At 46.1% G+C, this 18617-nt stretch overlaps 1 protein-coding gene across 1 annotated transcript; it reads right to left on the bottom strand.

The window, feature by feature from the left end:
• Positions 1-2587: 2587 nt before the first annotated feature.
• GLOD5 (glyoxalase domain containing 5) lies at positions 2588-15708 on the bottom strand. The gene is made up of 4 exons (XM_011946710.1): positions 15611-15708; positions 10462-10599; positions 5141-5296; positions 2588-2920 (listed from the first exon to the last, which is right to left on the bottom strand). The coding sequence occupies exons 1-4, from the start codon at positions 15671-15673 to the stop codon at positions 2795-2797; spliced, it is 483 nt and encodes a 160-aa protein (XP_011802100.1). The 5' UTR covers positions 15674-15708; the 3' UTR covers positions 2588-2794.
• Positions 15709-18617: the final 2909 nt, after the last annotated feature.

The following is an 18617-nucleotide window of genomic DNA, read 5'->3' on the forward strand; positions in this document are numbered from 1 at the left end:
TAGTTCCACCTACTCGGGAGGCTGAAGCAGGAGAATGGCGTGAACCCGGAAGGCGGAGCTTGCAGTGAGCTGAGATTGTTCCACTGCACTCCAGCCTGGGTGACAGAGAGAGACACCATCTCAAAAAAAAAAAAAAAAAAAAATCCTCTTGCCTTAACCTCCCAAACTGCTGGGACTACAGGCGTGAGCCACCATACCCAGCCAGGAGATGATTTTTTTAAATGGTTAGATTCTGGAGATATTTTGAAGATAGGGACTGGATGGGTTCCCGAAAAAGAGAATGTCAGCTAGAGAAGAGGCCTGAGGACACTTCGGGTTCTAAAACAAGAGAAAGGACAGGCAGATGAGTCAGGCAAGTGGGAAGGGAAGTGTGCGGATTCCTGAGTGAAGGAGTGATGGATGAAGGAGCATGCGTGAGAGTCTCTTGAAGTAAAGGACCCCCTGGTCTTCTGGACTCTGGTCGCTAAATAGTCTTCAGAGGGTAGTTCAGCCAGACCCTGTGAATAAACCGCCAAGGAACCCCAAAAGTGCTGCGAAGAGAGGGAGTGTGAGGGTATGAGTTTTAGTATGTAAAAGGTTTTCCTAAAACCTGTAGCATTTTCTGGCAGTGGAAAAAAAGAAGGAAATGAAAGGAAAGGAAAGGGAAGGGAAGGAAGGAAAAGGAAGGGGAGGGGAGGGAAGGGAAAGGAAAGGAGGAAAGGAAGGAAAGAAAGGGAGGGATGGGGGAGGGAAGGAAGGAAAGAAGGAAGGAAGGAAGGAAGGAAGGAAAGAGAGAAAGAAGAAACAAAAACTAGCAGGTTTTCTGTTTTTTTTTTTGACAGGTCTGGCTCTGTCACCCAGGCTGTTAGCCAAGATGGTCTTGATCTCCTGACCTCGTAATCTGCCCGCCTCAGCCTCCCAAAGTGCTGGGATTATAGGTGTGAGCCACCGCGCCCGGCAGGAGGATCTCTTGAGGCCAGGAGTTTGACACCAGCCTGAGCAACATAGCGAGACCCCGACTCACCAAAAAAAAAAAAAAGAAAAACCCCAAACAAATAAAAATCACTTCCCCTGTCCCACCATCACACTTGCGTGGACCACTGCAGTGGCCTCCCCTTCACTGGTCGCCTGTTTCCACCCTTGCTCTGACAGTACATTTTCCATGCAGTGGCCAGAGGGAGCCTGTTAAATCCTAAATCAGATCACGTCCCTCCTCTGCCCACAACCTTCCTTCAGCTGCCTGTCACTCAGAGTAAAAGACAAAGCCCTTGCCCTGGCCTGCCAGACCCCACCCATCTATACCCCTTGCTTCCCCCACTGACTTCCTTGCTGTTCTTCACACACACCAGGCACATTCATGCATTAGGGCCTTTGCACTGGCCGATGCCTCTGCCTGGTGTGCCCTTCCTCCACTGGCTAGCTGTGTGGCTCACTCATCTCTTCAGATCTGTGCTCAAGACCCTTCTCAGTCACACTTTCCGGGACCACCTCATTAGACATCAGAAGCTGCCCCAGCAATTTCTTTTTTTTTCAAGTCAGACTTTCACTCTGTCACCCAGGAAGGAGTGCAGTGGCGTGATCTTGGCTCATACAACCTCTGCCTTTGGGTTTAAGCAATTCTGGTGCCTCAGCCTCCCGAGTAGCTGGGACTACAGACATAGGCCACCACGCCCGGCTAATTTTTGTATTTTTAGTAGACACGGGGTTTTGCCATGTTGGCCAGGCTGGTCTCGAACGCCTGACCTCAGTGATCCGCCTGCCTCGGCCCCCCAAAGTGCTGGGATTACGGGGGTGAGCCACTGTGTCCAACCTGCCCCAACAGTTTTTATCTGCATTCCCTCTTTTCCGTGTTTTCTTTTTCTCCAAACCATTTATCAGCCTGTAACATACTTAATATTTTACCTACTTAGTTTTATTTATTTTCTATCTCTCCCACTAGAATGGCAATTCCACAAACAGAGGTATGCTTATCTCTTTTGCTCAATGCTGTCTCTCCAGTGCCTGGAACAGTGCCTGGCACACAGTAGGTGCTTAACATACATTTTTAGTTGACTGAATGATGGAGGGGCACAGAAACAGAGGAAATTTGACCTTGTCCCGCCTACCCTGCCACGAGCTATGCTTCAATTGAGATGATTTGCCTTATTTATTTATTTATTTATTTATTTTGTGGAGGGGAGGGTTTCACTATGTTGTCCAGGCTGGTCTTGAACTCTTCTATCTACTAGATCCAAAGGTAGAAAGTGCTAAATACCCTGAGAGTGAGACTAGAGAAGGCTCTCCGGGAAGAGGTAGTATCGCCTGGTGCTGGTCCTGGAAGGTCTGATGGGAATGAGAGATTCTGGGATTCTGCGAGGCCCAGGAATGGAGGAAACAGCAGGCAGCAACTGGAGGAGTGAGGCGAGTTAGGAAAGGATGAAGATGATGGCATCACTGACAAGGAGAAATCTGTCAGGAGCCTTGAATCCCAAGGGGATGATCCTAGATTCCGTGCTCAGAGGTGTCATACCCTGGTCATAGGCCTCCGACCGAACAGCTCAGAGATCTCACACCTTACATAAACACCCATGCATGGCTCCAATACAACAACGAAGATCCCGTATTCGTAGAGAGGTTATGCATTTATTAGGCCAGCTTGGATGACATACAGACATGTAGGTTTGGTCCCAAACCTGTCTTGGGTTCCCCCCTGAGCAGGATGTGTGAAGTGACTAAGTCTTCAGTCCTCAGAGGTCTCTGGGCCTGGGTGGGGGTTTGCAGGAAGAAAGGAGAGGGCGACATCGAGGGGGACAGAATGGAGGAGGTCTAGCCTCCGTCACGAGGAGATGTAGTTTGACACCTCAATCAGGTTTCTGTCGGGGTCTCGGAAGTAGATGGACATAATAGGCCCTTTTGCCCCTGTTCTGGGGACTGGCCCCTCCTCAATAGGGACATCACAAGCCTGAGGTGGGAAGAAAAGACAAAAGTCATTCATCAAAGTCTGTGTGAGACCAAAATTTAATTCTTTTTTTTTTTTTTTTGAGACAGAGTCTCACTCTGTTGCCCAGGCTGGAGTGCAGTGGTAAGATCTCAGCTCACTGCAACCTCCTCTGCCTCCCAGGCTTAAGCAGTTCTCCCACCTCAGCCTCTTGAGTAGCTGGGATTACAGGCACATGCTTCCATGCCCAGCTATTTTTCATAGAGATGAGGTCTTACTATGCTGCCCAGGCTGGTCTCGAACTCCTGACCTCAAGTGATCTGCCCGCCTAAAGTGCTGGAATTACAGGCATGAGCCATTGCACCCGGTCTGTAAAATTTAATTCCTTATAGTGGCCCAGAAGACCTTAGAACACCACTGTATCTTTCTGACCTCATCTCCTATCATCCTCCCCTCCATCACTCTGTTCCAGCCACTTATCAGCTAGATGGCCTTGGGCACAGTACCTAACTACTCTGTACTTTGGTCTCCTCATCTGTAAAATGGGAAGGATAATAGTGCCTAGTATTATCTAGTAAGTGGCAGAACCAGAATTCGAACCCAGGCAGTCTGGGTCAACGACCATACTCTTAACCCCTATGCTTCACCCATTTTCCTTCCAAACCAGTCTTTTTCACTGACACTTCCCAAAGAAGGAGTGTAGGTTATTTGCACAGAATATATATAAGACCTCAATCCGTGTTCTGCAAAAGGGAAACTAATATCCCTTTATTTATTGTAGAGACAGGGCCTTGCTCTGTCACCCTGACTAGTATGCAGTGGTGCGATCACAGCTCACTACAGCCTCAACCTGGGCTCAAACGATCCTCCTATCTTTTAGCCTCCCAAGTAGCTGAGACTATAGGCACACACTGCCACGTCCGGCTAATTTTTTTTGTATTTTATGTAGACACAGGGTCTCACCATGTTACCCAGGCTGGTCTCAAATTCCTGGGTTCAAGTGATCCTCCCTCCTTGGCCTCCTAAAGCACTGGGATTACAGGCACGAGCCACTGTGCTCCTGGCCTTATTTTAATTTTTTAGAGACAAGGTCTTGCTGTATCACCCAGGCTGGAGTGCAGTGGCGTGATCATAGCTCACTGCAGCCTCAACTTCCCTGGGCTCAAGTGATCCTCCCACTTCACCCTCTTGAGTAGCTAGGATTACGGGCATGCATTACCACACCTGGCTAATTTTTTTATTTTTTGTAGAGATGGGATCTCACTATGTTGCCCAGGTTGGTCTGGAACTCCTGGCCCAAATGATCCTCCCACCTCAGCCTCCCAAAGTGCTGGGATTACAGGCGTGAGTGACCATGCCCAGCCAATGCCTCTTCTAGATGACATCATTTTAAGTATTACAGAGACACTGGATTAAATAACAGCAAATCAGAAATTATTCCCTCTTCAATCTTCTTTCAGTCCTTCTTGTTATACAAAGAAGGTGGAAGCTAACAAGTTCTTAGTATCCCTTTAACCACCTGCCATATCTCCCTTTGTAATGTCAGGGCCAGGGAGTACAGGGAACAGAAGTGGCTAGAATCTAATGACATTGTTATGCTTTTATAGCTGTTGGTTTTTACAGTTACTTTTCCTTTATGCCAAGACATAATGGGTTTTTCATGTACTTGGATGAATATTTTCTTTTTGTATAAATGTATTTAGGGCTGGGCACGTGGCTGATGCCTGTAATGCCAGCACTTTGGGAGGCCAAGGTGGGTGGAGCACTTGAGGTCAGGAGTTTGAGACCATCCTGGCCAACATGGTGAAACCCCGTCTCTACTAAAACTACAAAAATTAGCCAGGTGTGGTGGCACGCGCCTGTAGTACCAGCGACTTGAGAGGCTAAGACAGGAGAATCGGTTGAACCTGGGAGGTGGAGGTTGCAGTGACCCTGAGATCATGCCACTACACTCCAGCCTGGGCGACAGAGCAAGACTCTATCTCAAAAAAAAACAAAAAAGTATTTAAGTGTATAAATGTAGGTTTTTTTGTTTCTTGTTGGTTTGTTTTACAATGGGGATGCTTAGTTTCCTTTTTAAATACATTTATTTACATGAAAAAATTATGTCAGTCAAAATAGTGAGTACATAACTGTGCGCGGGCATTATCTGGTTGTGGTAAAACTTGTTACCTCTCTGGGTCATGCTTCTGTTTTCACTGTGTTTGCAGCAGCTTTTGCAAAAAGAAGAGAACTCCCACTCACCTTGAGGTGCTGGATCATTTCCTCCAAAGGCACCTCTGTTATCAGACATATGTCCAGGGAGCCAGGAACTGGGTGAGCAGCTTTGGGTTCAAATTCCTTTCCCACCTCATGGAGGTTAAATTTCTGGTCTCCAAAACACAGTGCTTTCCGGTCTTCCTACTTGGCGGGGAAGGGCAGAGACAACAGCCTAGAATTAAACCTCCAAGGTGAGTGTGAGATGAAGCCTTTGCACCCATCCCAACAAGGTTTTAAAAAAAATAAAAACTAGAATGGGGCTACTACACAACAACCTTTTGCCCCACCCAAGTCTCATTCCTTAGAGGCAAGTGTATGAGTTCATATCTCCCTGAAATTATTTCCGTATCTCCAAATAGTGTTTATACCACCCAAGGCAGAGTTAGCAATTTGCCTACCGAGTATACATTTCCCCTTTATTTCTTATAAACAACAGAAATTTCAGTGGGGTCAACTGTGTGCCCAACTTAAAAAACCTACATTTCCCAGCACGTCCAGAGGCCACGTTAGCTGGACTGGGCAATGAGATGCGGGCAGAGGTGTGGGTGGGGCTTCCAGGAACCTCCCTACCCCACTGTGCTGGCCCTTATTGCCCATTCACTTCCTCTTGCTTCCCAGCCACTGCCCATGACCTGACTACCTCTGGACTGGTTGTTCAGTGAGAGGAAAAGAAAACTCTGTCTTGTTTAACCCACAGTTAGTTAGTTGAGTTTTCTCCTATGTGCCTCCAAAGTCCCTAACTGATGCACCACTGTTTATTTATTTATTTATTATTATTTTTTGAGACAGAGTCTTGTTCTGTTGCCCAGGCTGGAGTGCAGTGGTGCAATTTTGGCTCACCACAACCTCCACATTCCTGGTTCAGGTGATTCTTGTGCCTCAGCCTCCGGAGTAGCTGGGACTACAGACGCACGCCACCATGTCCAGCTAATTTTTATATTTTTAGTAGAGATGGGGTTTTCTGTGTTGGCCAGGCTGGTCTCGAACTCCTGACCTAAGGTGATCTGCCCACCTCGGCCTCGCAAAGTACTGAGATTACAGGCGTGAGCCACTGTGCCTGGTCTCTCTTTTTTTTTTTTTTTGAGACAGAATCTTGCTCTGTTGCCCAGGCTTCAGGGCAGCGATCACGGCTCACTGCAGCCTCATCCTCCCAGGCTCAAGTAATCCTGCAACCTCAACCTCTGAGTAGCGGGGACCACAGGCACACCCCACCATGCCTGGCTAATTTTTTAATTTTTTGTAGAGACCGGATCTCCCCATGTTGCCCAGGCTGGTCTCGAACTCCTGGCTCAAGTGATCCCCGCCTCAGCCTCCCAAAGTGCTGGGATTACAGGTGTGAGCCAGTGTGCCCAGCCGCATCACTATTTCTTGATTTAGCAACTTGAGATATTTCCTATCATCTCCCTGCTATGATAAATGAGAATTTAGCTCATTCACATTACTACCTCTTCCAACACAATTTGATTATCATTTTTAGTTTCTCTTTTAGCTCCTTTACAATCTTTAAATAACCCACTTGCATGTTTATTTTATTTATTTAGTTTTTTTAAGAGACAGAGTCCCATGCTATCACCCAGGCTGGAATGCAATGGTGCAATCATGGCTCACTGCAGCCTTGACTTCCTGGCCTCAAGCAATCCTCCTGCCTCAGCCTCCTGAGTAGCTGGGATTACAGGTGCGCACCACCATGCCTGGCTAATTATAAAACTTTTTTTTTTTTTTTTTTTGTAGAGACAATAGTCTCAGTATGTTGCCCAGGCTGGACTCCAACTCCTGAGCTCAAGCGATCCTCCTGCCTCATCCTCTCAAAGTGTTGGGATTGCAGGCATGAGCCACCACGCCTGGCTGCAAGTTTATTTTTGTAGATCAACTACAGACTAACTCACAGCCCTGCCATGTTCTTCATGGCTCCTCCCTCTCCTGGACCTCTCAACATGTGCCATTTTTTTTTTTATCTCTTTTATATCACTATGAATGATACCACATCCATTCAATCAGAAAATGACTTTATTTCACTTTTCTTTTTTTTCTTTTTTTTGAGACGGAGTCTCGCTCTGTTACCCAGGCTGGAGTGCAATGGTGAGATCTTGGCTCACTGCAACCTCTGCTTTCTGAGTTCAAGCGATTCTTCTGCCTCAGCCTCCCGAGTAGCTGGGACTACAGGCGCAAGCCACCATGCTTGGCTAATTTTTGTAGTTTTAGTAGAGATAGGGTTTCAGCATGTTGTCTAGGCCGGTCTTGAACTCCTGACCTCAAGTGATCCACCCATCTCAACCTCTCAAAGTGTTGGGATTACGGGTGTGAGCCACGACATCTGGCCGATTTTATTTCACTTTTGGACTTGAAGATAGTTTGGCTCAGTGTACAATTGTAGGTTGCAGCTTATTTTCCCATAGCCTTTTAAATATGTTGCTTCATTGTCTTCCCCAAATGTAGTGTTGCTGTTAAGAAGTCTGATGTTCATCTGCGTTTTCTATTATTTGGTTGGTGATACATCCATCTTCCACTACTGCAGCTTTAGGATTTTTCTTAATCCTAATGTTCTGAAATTTCACTCCATTGTGTCCAAGTCCAGAGGTTGAGGCATCATACACCTTGTCACCATTGGCCCACGCAAGGACTATCTCTTGTTTTATTTATCTTTTTCTCTTCATTCGCCATTCCCATCTCTACCTTAAGCAACCATTACAATGTGTTTGATGTGTATCCTTAGGTTTTCATAAAAAAAGTAAAAAGTGTGTTACTGGCCGGGCGTGGTGGCTCAAGCCTGTAATCCCAGCACTTTGGGAGGCCGAGACGGGTGGATCACGAGGTCAGGAGATCGAGACCATCCTGGTCTACACGGTGAAACCCCGTCTCTACTAAAAAATACAAAAAACTAGCCGGGCGAGATGGCGGGCGCCTGTAGTCCCAGCTACTCGGGAGGCTGAGGCAGGAGAATGGCGTAAACCCGGGAGGCGGAGCTTGCAGTGAGCCGAGATCGCGCCACTGCACTCCAGCCTGGGTGACAGAGCGAGACTCCGTCTCAAAAAAAAAAAATAAAAAAGTGTGTTACTGTTTTACGTACGTGTATTGTAAAGGGTAGCATGCTGTAGACCTGATGGTTTCTTCATTTTTCACTCAGCACGTTCTTTTCAAGACCCATTCATGTTGCTGTGTACACATCCAGTCTGATGTTGCACAATACTACATTTCTGCATAAGGTTCCATGTTAGATTTAACATTTTTACCCAAATAGAAAAAATTGGCCGGATGTGGTGGCACGTGCCTACAGTCTCAGCTACTCAGGAGGGTGAGGCAAGAGAAGCACCTGAGTCCGGGAGGTTCAGGCTGTGGTGAGCCATGATCGCAACATTGCAGTCCAGCCTGGGCAACAGAGTGAGACCCTGTCTAAAAAAATTTTTCTTCTCCTGTTTGTGATTCCTCGAGCCCTTTCTATTTAAGTTATATGTGTGTGTGTGTCGGGGGGGGGAGGTGTTCATGTGTACTTAATTGTTTTAGAGCGGTTTTAGGTCCACAGCAAAAGTGAACAGAAGGTATAGGGATATATACACCTTGCCCCCACATATGCACAGCCTCCCCCACTTCTTTTACTTAGTAATAGGCATTTAAGTTTCCTCCATGTCTTTTCATGGATTGATAGTCCATTTATTTTATTTAATTAATTTATCTATTTGAGACAGAGTTTTGCTCTGTCGCCCAGGCTGGAGTGCAATGGCGCAATCTTGGCTCACTACAACCTCCGCCTCCTGGGTTCAAGTGATTCTCCTGCCTCAGCCTCCTGAGTAGCTGGGATTACAGGCACCCGCCACCATGCCTGGCTAATTTTTGTATTTTTAGTGGAGATGGGGTTTCACCATGTTGGCCAAGCTGGTCTCAAACTCCTGACTCAGGTGGTCCACCCGCCTCAGCCTCCCAAAGTGTTGGGATTACAGGCGTGAGCCACCACACCTGGCAGATAATCCATTTATTTTTATCACTGAATAATATTTCATTGTCTGGATGTGCCACAGTTGATACAGCCATTCACTTACTGAAGCACATCTTAGGCATTTTTTGCTTTCTTTGCATTTGCCTTTTTTGAAGTTGTTCCAAATTCTCAAGGATAGTTCAATTGATGGAAACCTCTTTTTTCCCTTGGATCTGTCTTTCCTGGGGTCTTTCTTACACCTGTACCAAACTGGACTGATTGTTCTCTAAGTACCTTTCTGGGATCCTCCTCTTGGGATCTGTTGTGGCCTGACTTCCATATTCTGAGATTAGTCATCTTTTTTTTTTTTTTTTTTTGAAATGGAGTCTTGCTTTGTCACCCAGGCTGGAGTGCAGTGGTGCAATCTCGGCTCACTGCAACCTCTGCCTCCCAGAGTGCTGGGATTACAGGCGTGAGCCACCGTGCCCGGCCAGTCCCCCATTTTGATATAGCATACCCTTAAGTAATTTTCAAAGCAAGTGGCAAATTTTCTAAGACTTCGCATGACTAAGAATGCTTTTATTCTACATTTACCTTTTTGTTTGTTTGGTTTTTGATACAGTCTTGCTCTGTCACTCAGACTAGATAGTGCTGTGGTGCAATCTCGGCTCACTACAACCTCTGCCTCCCAGGCTCAAGCAATTCTCGTGCCTCAGCCTCCCAAGTAGCTGGGATTACAGGCGTGCACCAGCATGCACGGCAAATTTTTGTATTTTTAGTAGAGACGAGGTTTTGCCATGTTGGTCAGGCTGGTCTCAAACTCCTGACCTGAAGTGATCCACCCACCTCGGCCTCCCAATGTGCTGGGATTATAGGCATGAGCCACCGCACCTGGCCCCTACATTTACCTTTGGTTAATAGTTTGGTTGGACATAGAATTCTAGGTGGAAAATTTTCCCCTCAGAGTCTTGAAGGTGTCCTTTTATCTTTTGGTCTCTGGTCTCTTGGAAAATCTGATATTTGTTTGTTTGTTTTTCCTTTGTAGATAATCTACTTTTTAATCTCTATGAAAGCTCTTAGCATCTACTTTTTCAGTTTGATGTTCTATAATTTCATAAGGATCCATTTAAGTGTCAACATGCTGGATACTTGGTTAACCTTTTTCATGTGGCGACTGCAGAGTTCTCTTGCATTGTTTCTATGATAATTTCCTCCTCTCCTTTTTCTCCATTGTCTCTCTGGAAGTCCATATATTCAATCTGGAATCTCCTCTATTGATCTCTTTATGTTTTCTCTCAGATTTCCCGTGGTTTTCCTTTTAGAGTTAAGTTATATGTTAAAGTGTTATCAACAAATTTTAGCCCACCTGAATTTTGGCATTTGGGAAAGTGCTTACCTTAAAAGTCATGACCTCCATGCCCAGGATCTTGGAATAAAACTTGGTGGTGTCTTTGATGCTCTTCACCGTCATCACGATGTGGTCAAGTCTACGGATAAGACATGGGGGAGGGGTCTGACTGCTGTCCCTCCATGACTAAAAAAAGAAAAAAAAGTCAGAGGAGACCACATTGCCACTTGTCACACCCGTGTTTTCTTCTCCTTACCTCCCCCTACCTCCCCAATTACTCTACTTCCTCCTCACCCTCTTTCAAGGGGAAAGGCCTGAGAGAATACTTATTGGTAGAGTCTTACTGCCCATGTGTGGATTCACGAGAGCCCACATGTCTGCCATGACCACTCTCCACTGTTTTCTTGTTCCCTTTCTTTTCTTTTTTTTCCCTTTTTTTGAGACAGAGTCTCACTCTGTTGCCCAGGCTGGAAGTGCAGTGGCACAGTCTCAGCTCACTGCAACCTCCGCCTCCTGGCTTCAAGCGATTCTCCTGCCTCAGCCTCCTGAGTAGCTGGGACTACAGGTGTGCGCCACCACGCCCAGCTAATTTTTGTATTTTTAGTAGAGACAGGGTTTCACCATTTTGATCAGGCTGGTCTCAAACTCCTGACCTCAAGTGATCTGCCTGCCTCGGCCTCCCAGAGTGCTGGGATTACAGAGGTGAGCCACTGCACCTGGCCTTCTTGTTCCCTTTCTCCTCTTCCAGAAGTGAAGATTAGTGGAGTGGAGACCAAGACAATGCCCTCCCCTGTTTTCCCCTAAATAGAATTCATCTGTTTTCCAAGAAGTGACAAGACACAGAGGAGGCCCAGTTCTGTGAATTGGCCAATTTTACCCAGCCCCCTCCTTTCTCATTCTGCAGCTTCAGTCACAGAGAACAGGACAAGAAGGGGGCATCTCAGAAGAAATGAAGATTTCTGGGCATGTGTGTTTACAGATCCACCTTGACACCCAGAGGGAGGACTACTACCACCCCTTCCACTTTCCCGCCATCAGCACACTTCCCATCAGATCTTTCTCTTGACTTGAATTATTTAGTAATTTGTGTATTTACAGTATCTCTGCTACAGGATTATAAAGCACCTGTGGTCTGGCACTATAAGCAATGGAGTATAATGCTTAAAAGAATAGATTCTGGCTGTGGCGCCTGGAATCTCAGCACTTTGGGAGGCTGAGGCAGGCAGATCCCTAGAACCCAGGAGTTGGAGATCAGCCTGGGTAACACAGTGAGACCCTGTATCTACAAAAAAAATACAAAAATTAGCTAGGTTGGGGGATGCTCACGTGTAGTTCCGGTTACTTGGGGACCTGAGGTGGGAGGATCACTTGAGCCTGGGACTGGAGATTGCAATGATCTATGATCACGCAACCAGACTCCTGGGTGACAGAGCAAGACCGTGTCTCAAAAAATAAATAAATAAATAAATAAATAAATATAAAAGATTCTGGAGCCAGACTGACATTTAAATAATTTCTCTAATTTCTCTGTGCCTTGGTTTCCCCTTCTATAAAATGAGCATGATTTTATACATATAGGAGTATTGTGAGAGTTTTTAAAAAGTACTGTTTTTGGGATGGCTGGGTCATATGGTACATCTAGTTCTAGATCCTTGAGGAATTGCCATACTCTTTTCCATAATGGTTGAACTAGTTTACAATCCCACCAACAGTGTAAAAGTGTTCCTGTTTCTCCACATCCTCTCCAGCACCTGTTGTTTCCTGACTTTTTAATGATTGCCATTCTAACTGGTGTGAGATGGTATCTCATTGTGGTTTTGATTTGCATTTCTCTGATGGCGAGTGATGATGAGCATTTTTTCCTGTGTCTGTTGGCTGTATGAATGTCTTCTTTTGAGAAATGTCTGTTCATATCTTTTGCCCACTTTTTGATGGGGTTGTTTGTTTTTTTCTTGTAAATTTGTTTGAGTTCTTTGTAGGTTCTGAATATCAGCCCTTTGTCAGATGAGTAGATTGCAAAAATGTTCTCCCATTCTGTAGGTTGCCTGTTCACTCTGATGGTAGTTTCTTTTGCTGTGCAGAAGCTCTTTAGGGGTATATACCCAAAGGATTATAAATCATGCTGCTATAAAGACACATGCACACGTATGTTTATTGCGGCACTATTCACAATAGCAAAGACTTGGAATCAACCCAAATGTCCATCAGTGACAGACTGGATTAAGAAAATGTGGCACATATACACCATGGAATACTATGCAGCCATAAAAAAGGATGAGTTTGCATCCTTTGTAGGGACATGGATGCAGCTGGAAACCATCATTCTTAGCAAACTATCACAAGAACAGAAAACCAAACACCGCATGTTCTCACTCATAGGTGGGAACTGAACAATGAGATCACTTGGACTCGGGAAGGGGAACATCACAAACCAGGGCCTATCATGGGGAGGGGGGAGGGGGGAGGGATTGCATTGGGAGTTATACCTGATAGAAATGACGAATTGATGGGTGCTGACGAGTTGATGGGTGCAGCACACCAACATGGCACAAGTATACATATGTAACAAACCTGCACGTTATGCACATGTACCCTAGAACTTAAAGTATAATAATAAAAAAATAAAAAAATAAAAAAAAGTTCTGTTTTTAAGGGCATAGAACAATGCCTGATACATATCAAGTGCTATAAAAGGATTGATGATGATGATATGTGGTTATCTTCTTAAAATCTAGACTCAGTTACAATGACCCCCTATCTCTACAGCCTCATCCATTGCTCTTGAACTCCAATCTACACTGTCCTTTTGCCTGTTCCTCATAAGGACCACCCTTGTACCTTTCATTTCAGGGCCTTTGCAGATGGTAATGCCTGTCTCCCTGACTAGAATGTAAGCTTCATAAGAGAAGGGGCTTCTGTTTGTTTTGTTCCCCATTCTTTCCCAAACAACTGGTTCAATCATATTTGTTCAATAAATAAATATCTACTGGAACAACTAGGGACAGTGCGTGGCACAAAGTCTGACTAATTTCTATTCTATTCTATCCGATTCAATTGGATTCCATTCTACCCTTTGCTATTTTATTATTTTCTATTCCACTGCGTTTAGTTTCATTGAAACCAGCCCATTTTAAACAATTGATTTCACTGAGCTCCAGCTAAAAAAAAATCCTGTACCATTCTATTTTCCTGAGTGGAGGAGGCATTAGTGAAGTTGCTGAGTTCTGCTCTCCCAGTGGATACAAAAGATCCACATGGACATAGGAACTGCAGAAAGAGAAAATGACCAACATTTTGGCTCCATTGAAAATAAAGCCATATGTTGAAAAAAATTTTATTAACTTTCTTTTTTAATTCCCTTTTTGAGACAGGGTCTTGCTTTGTTGCCCAGCCTGGAGTACAGTGGCATGATCACAGCTCACTGTAGCCTCAACCTCCTGGACTCAAGCAATCCTCCTACTTCAGCCTCCCTAGTAGCTGGGATTACAGGTGTGTGCCACCATGCCCAACTATTTTTTGTTTTCTTTTTTCATTTTTTTGTAGAGGTGAGGGCTCACTGTGTTTCCCAGGCTGGTCTTGAACTCTTGGGCTCAAGCGATCCTCCCTCCTCAGCCTCCCAGAGTGTTGGGATTACAGGCATGAGCCACTGCACCCAGCCCTTATTAACCTTCTAACATCTATAGAATCTGTCACAATACCCTATTTACTTTCCTGATAATTGGCAATCTATAATTTTCTCTTAATTTCTTGAGATAAAATAGACATTGCGAATATTTTATTATTCTATTCAAAGAATCAACTTTTGACATTGTTGGCTTTATTGTATGTTTGCTTTCTATTTCACCAGTTTCTGCTGTTATAATTTCCTTCCTTCTACTTTCTTAGGTTCCATTTGCCATTCTTTTCCCAGTTTCTTGATAGGGAAGCTCAGATCCTTGATTTTCAAGTTTTCTACTTTTCTGATCTATGCATTTAGAACTATAGATTTCCCCTAAGCACTGCTTTGGCCACATCCATATCATTTTGATAGTCTATTGGAAATAAACTCCACCTATTCCTCCCATTATTCAGTTCCCTGCCAGCTCAGATTCACTCCCCAGATCCTGCTTTGCGGACTCGGAGCTCCATCTTTGCAAATTCAAGGATGAGCAGGGATGGCTCTCTTCAAGAACAGGAAGGCCAGCGTGGCTCAGAACCCAAGAGTGAGTAAGAGATGAGTGGGAGGGCAAGGCAGGGTCTGGATCCTGCAGGGTCTTGGAGGTGAAGTTACAAAGCCTGCTTTATAAAATGATGATCAAGACATAGTCATCACACAAAGGACTGGGTGCGGTGGCTCACACCTGTAATCCTAGCACTTTGGGAGGCCGAGATGGGTGGATTACATGAGGTCAGGAGTTTGAGCCTGGCCTACATGGTGAAATCCTGTCTCTATTAAAAACACAAAAATTAGGTGGGCATGGTGGTGTGTGCCTGTAATCCCCTACTAGGGAGGCTGAGGCAGAAGAATCGCTTGAACCTGGGAGGCAGAGGTTGCAGTGACCTGAGATCGCACTGCTGCACTCCACCCCGGGCAGCAAGAGCAAACTTCGGTCTCAAAAAAAAAAAAGAAAAAAAAGACATAGTAATCACACAAGGCTTACTGTGTGCCAAGCCCTGTTTTACACACTCTACAAAAATGTAATCCATTTCATTTCTCACCACAGCCTATAAAATCCCTATAGTCAGAGTACCCGGAACACCATGTCCTTCCTCCTTTGGCCTCCTCCACAGGGAATGGTTCTGTCTTCCTACAGGGTCCTCTTCAAGGTCCCCTTCAGGTTGCCAGGGGCCTCTGAATTCCTCTCTTAAAGCTCAAGGTCAGCGCTGTGTTTCTTAGCCTCTCTCCACACGGCCTTAATCATGACAGCTTCAGGGACACCCTGCGTGAGTCACCTTTGTATCTCTCCACCTGTCCCTGGTGAACTGGGGGAGGAGCCAGCCCTCAGCCCTGGCCCAGCCCTGCACACCTGAGCACAGGGCCCTCCATGGCTTAGAGCCGGGCCTTTCCATGGGCCTCTGCTGCCCTCTGCTTGTCTCTGAAAGAGAAAGGGAGAGAGGAGGACAGGAAATGGGAGCCGGCAGAGAAGGGAAACAGGTTACTAGACTAGCTTCAGTGTCAACACCCTTGCCCCAGAACCCCAGCGGCCACTTTGTTCACCTGTTTCTCCAAAATCCTGCCCCACATCTTGACTGGCAGCCTGGAGGGCAGATGGCGCAGCATGGCAGGGTAGACGTCTTTGTCCAGGGGCCTCCCGACAACCCTCTGGCTCAGCACCTGGAGATCAAGGGGCAGGAATGGGAGGGCACAGGCTGAGGACTGTGGGAGGTGACACAGGTAGGTGGTGCAAATGGAAGGACTTTGACATTAAACTCAGGGCCTCGAAATTAAAAGCTTAAAGTGGGTGTGTAAGGGATTACTTCTTGTTAACATTGAAGACTGGGTGCGGTGGCTCACACCTGTAATCCCAGCACTTTGGGAGGCCAAAGCAGGTGGATCACCTGAGGTCAGGAGTTCAAGACCAGCCTGGACAACATGGTGAAACCCTATCTTTACTAAAAATACAAAACATTAGCCAGGTGTGGTGGTGGGCGCCTGTAATCCCAGCTACTTGGGAGGTTGAGGCAGGAGAATCGCTTGAATCCGGGAGGCGGAGGTTGCAGTGAGCCGAGATGGCGCCATTGTACTCTAGCCTGGGCGACAGAGTGAGACTCCATCTCAATAATAATAATGATACTGAAAAACCACCAAGTATTAAGGGGATCTTTATTCTAGGGTGTGATGCCTCTGTTCTACTTAGGGGTATGTCTCCAAAGTGTGAGATCTGTGAGCTGTTTGAGAGTGTGTGTCAGGGGTGTGAAGTTGTGAGCTATCTGAGTTAGAGTATGACTGCTCTGACCTATTATGGGTCTGTTTCCAAGCCAAGATCCCTAAACTCTTAAGAGTTCTGAGCCCCTTGGCCAAGCACGGTGTCTCACGCCTGTAATCCCAGCACTTTGGGAGGCCAAGGTGGACGGATCACTTGAGACCAGGAGTTCGAGACCAGCTTGGGCAACATGGTAAAGCTCCATCTCTACTGAAAATACAAAAATTAGCCGGGCATGATGGTGTGCACCTGTAGTCCCAGCTATTCAGGAGCCTGAGGCAGGAGAATAGTTTGAACGCGGGAGGCGGAGGTTGCAGTGAGCTGAGATTGCGCCCTTGCACTCCAGCCTGGGCGATAGAGTGAGACTCTGTTTAAAAAAAAAAAAAAAAAAGTTCTGAGCCCTAGGGTGTGATGTTCCTGAATAATTTTGGGGGATGAGTTTTGGGGGATGAGATTTGCAGTCTTCCTCCTCCTCCCCACTCACCCTTCACTCACCCTCACCTTCCACTGCTGAGAGTCAGAGAACATTCATCAGCCCGGTTGTTGTTCACTTTACCCTGAGCTGAGCTCCCACATCTCTCTTACAAGTTACCTGTCTGGCCCTTGGAGCATGTGAGTTTGAGACTTTTGTTTCTAGTTACCCCCAACACAAACACTTTGTGTTGTGGATATGGTTTTGTTTTTGTTTTTTTGAGACAGGATCTCACTTTGTCACCCATGCTGGAGCCCACTGGTGCCATCATGCAGCCTCAGTGCAGCTTCAAACTCCTGGGCTCAAGGGATCCTCCTGCCTCAGCCTCTTGGGTAGCTGGGACTACAGGTGTGCGTTACCACACCTGGCTAATTTTTATATTTTTAGTAAGGATGAGGTCTTGCTATGTTGCCTACAAGTGGCCTCCTTTGGCCTCCTGAAGTTTTGGGGTTACAGGCGTGACCCACCGCGCCCGGCCAGATATTGTTTTTAAGCATATGATTTTCCTTTAAAAAGAGTTACACAAATAATATGTGAATACAGGTTTGTATAAAAGATTTGAAAAACAGGCCGAGGGCGGTGGCTCACACCCGTAATCCCAGCACTTTGGGAGGCTAAGGCGGGTGGATCAATTGAGGTCAGGAGTTCGAGACCAGCCTGGCCAATATGGTAAAACCCCATCTCTACTAAAAATACAAAAATTAGCCAAGCATGGTGGCACACACCTGTAATCCCAGCTACTTGGGAGGCTGAGGCATGAGAATCACTAGAACCCGGGAGGCAGAGGTTGCAGTGGGCTGAGATTGTGCCACTGTACTCCAGCCTGGACGACAGAAGGAGACTCTTTCTCTTAAAAGAAAAAAAAAATTTTTTTGAACAACACATCAGTACATGGACTCTAGCAATCATCTCCACCCCCATTTCCCCACAATGACCACTGAGGTCAAATTCTGGTGTTTCCTTCCAGATTCAGTTCTCTGTATTTACATAGTGTGTGTGTGCGCACACTACACAGATGCACTAGGTCACTGTAACTGACTCCCCCTTACTTTTCTCTGCCTATAGCACATCCTGTAGAAGGTAACCCCCACCCCCGCAGGTACACACAAGTCCCATCCATTCTGTGTCATGTCCAGTGGGCACTCTGTGCTGTAACATGAACCCCCTATTATTAGTTTCACTCTGTAATAGTCCTTGGCTATCAGTGAACATTTACAAGATTTTCCTGGTTGTTTACTCCTACCAGCCTTGTTCTGACAGCTCTGTGCACATGTCCGAGTACTAGAATTAGAAGTGGAATTGCTGGGTGTATTAGTCAGAGTTCTCTGGAGAAACAGAACCAGTAGGAGAAACAGAACCAATATGTAATATATTATAAGGAATTGGCTCATGTGATTTTGGAAGCTGAGAAGTTCCACAATCTGCTATCAGCAAGCTGGAGACCCAGGAGAGCCAGTGGCGTAGTTCCAAGAACCAAAGGGCTGATGGTGTTGGCTGGGCATGGTGGCTCACGCCTGCAATCCCAGCACTTTGGGAGGCGAAGGCGGGCAGATCACTTGAGGTCAGGGGTTCAAGACCAGCCTGACTAACATGGCAAAACCCCATCTCTACTAAAAATACAAAAATTATCCAGGCCTGGTGGTGCATGCCTCTAGTCCTAGCTACTTGGGAGGCTGAGGCAGGAGAATCGCTTGAACCCGGGAGGTGGAGGTTGCAGTGAGCCAAGACTGTGCCACTGCACTTCAGCCTGGGTGACAGAGCGAGACTCCATCTCTAAAAAACAAAACAAAACAAAAAAACAAAGGGCTGATGGTGTAAGTACCAGCCAA

Source organism: Colobus angolensis, unplaced genomic scaffold, assembly GCF_000951035.1.
Source record: "Colobus angolensis palliatus isolate OR3802 unplaced genomic scaffold, Cang.pa_1.0 Scaffold252, whole genome shotgun sequence".
Classification (NCBI taxonomy): domain Eukaryota; kingdom Metazoa; phylum Chordata; class Mammalia; order Primates; family Cercopithecidae; genus Colobus; species Colobus angolensis.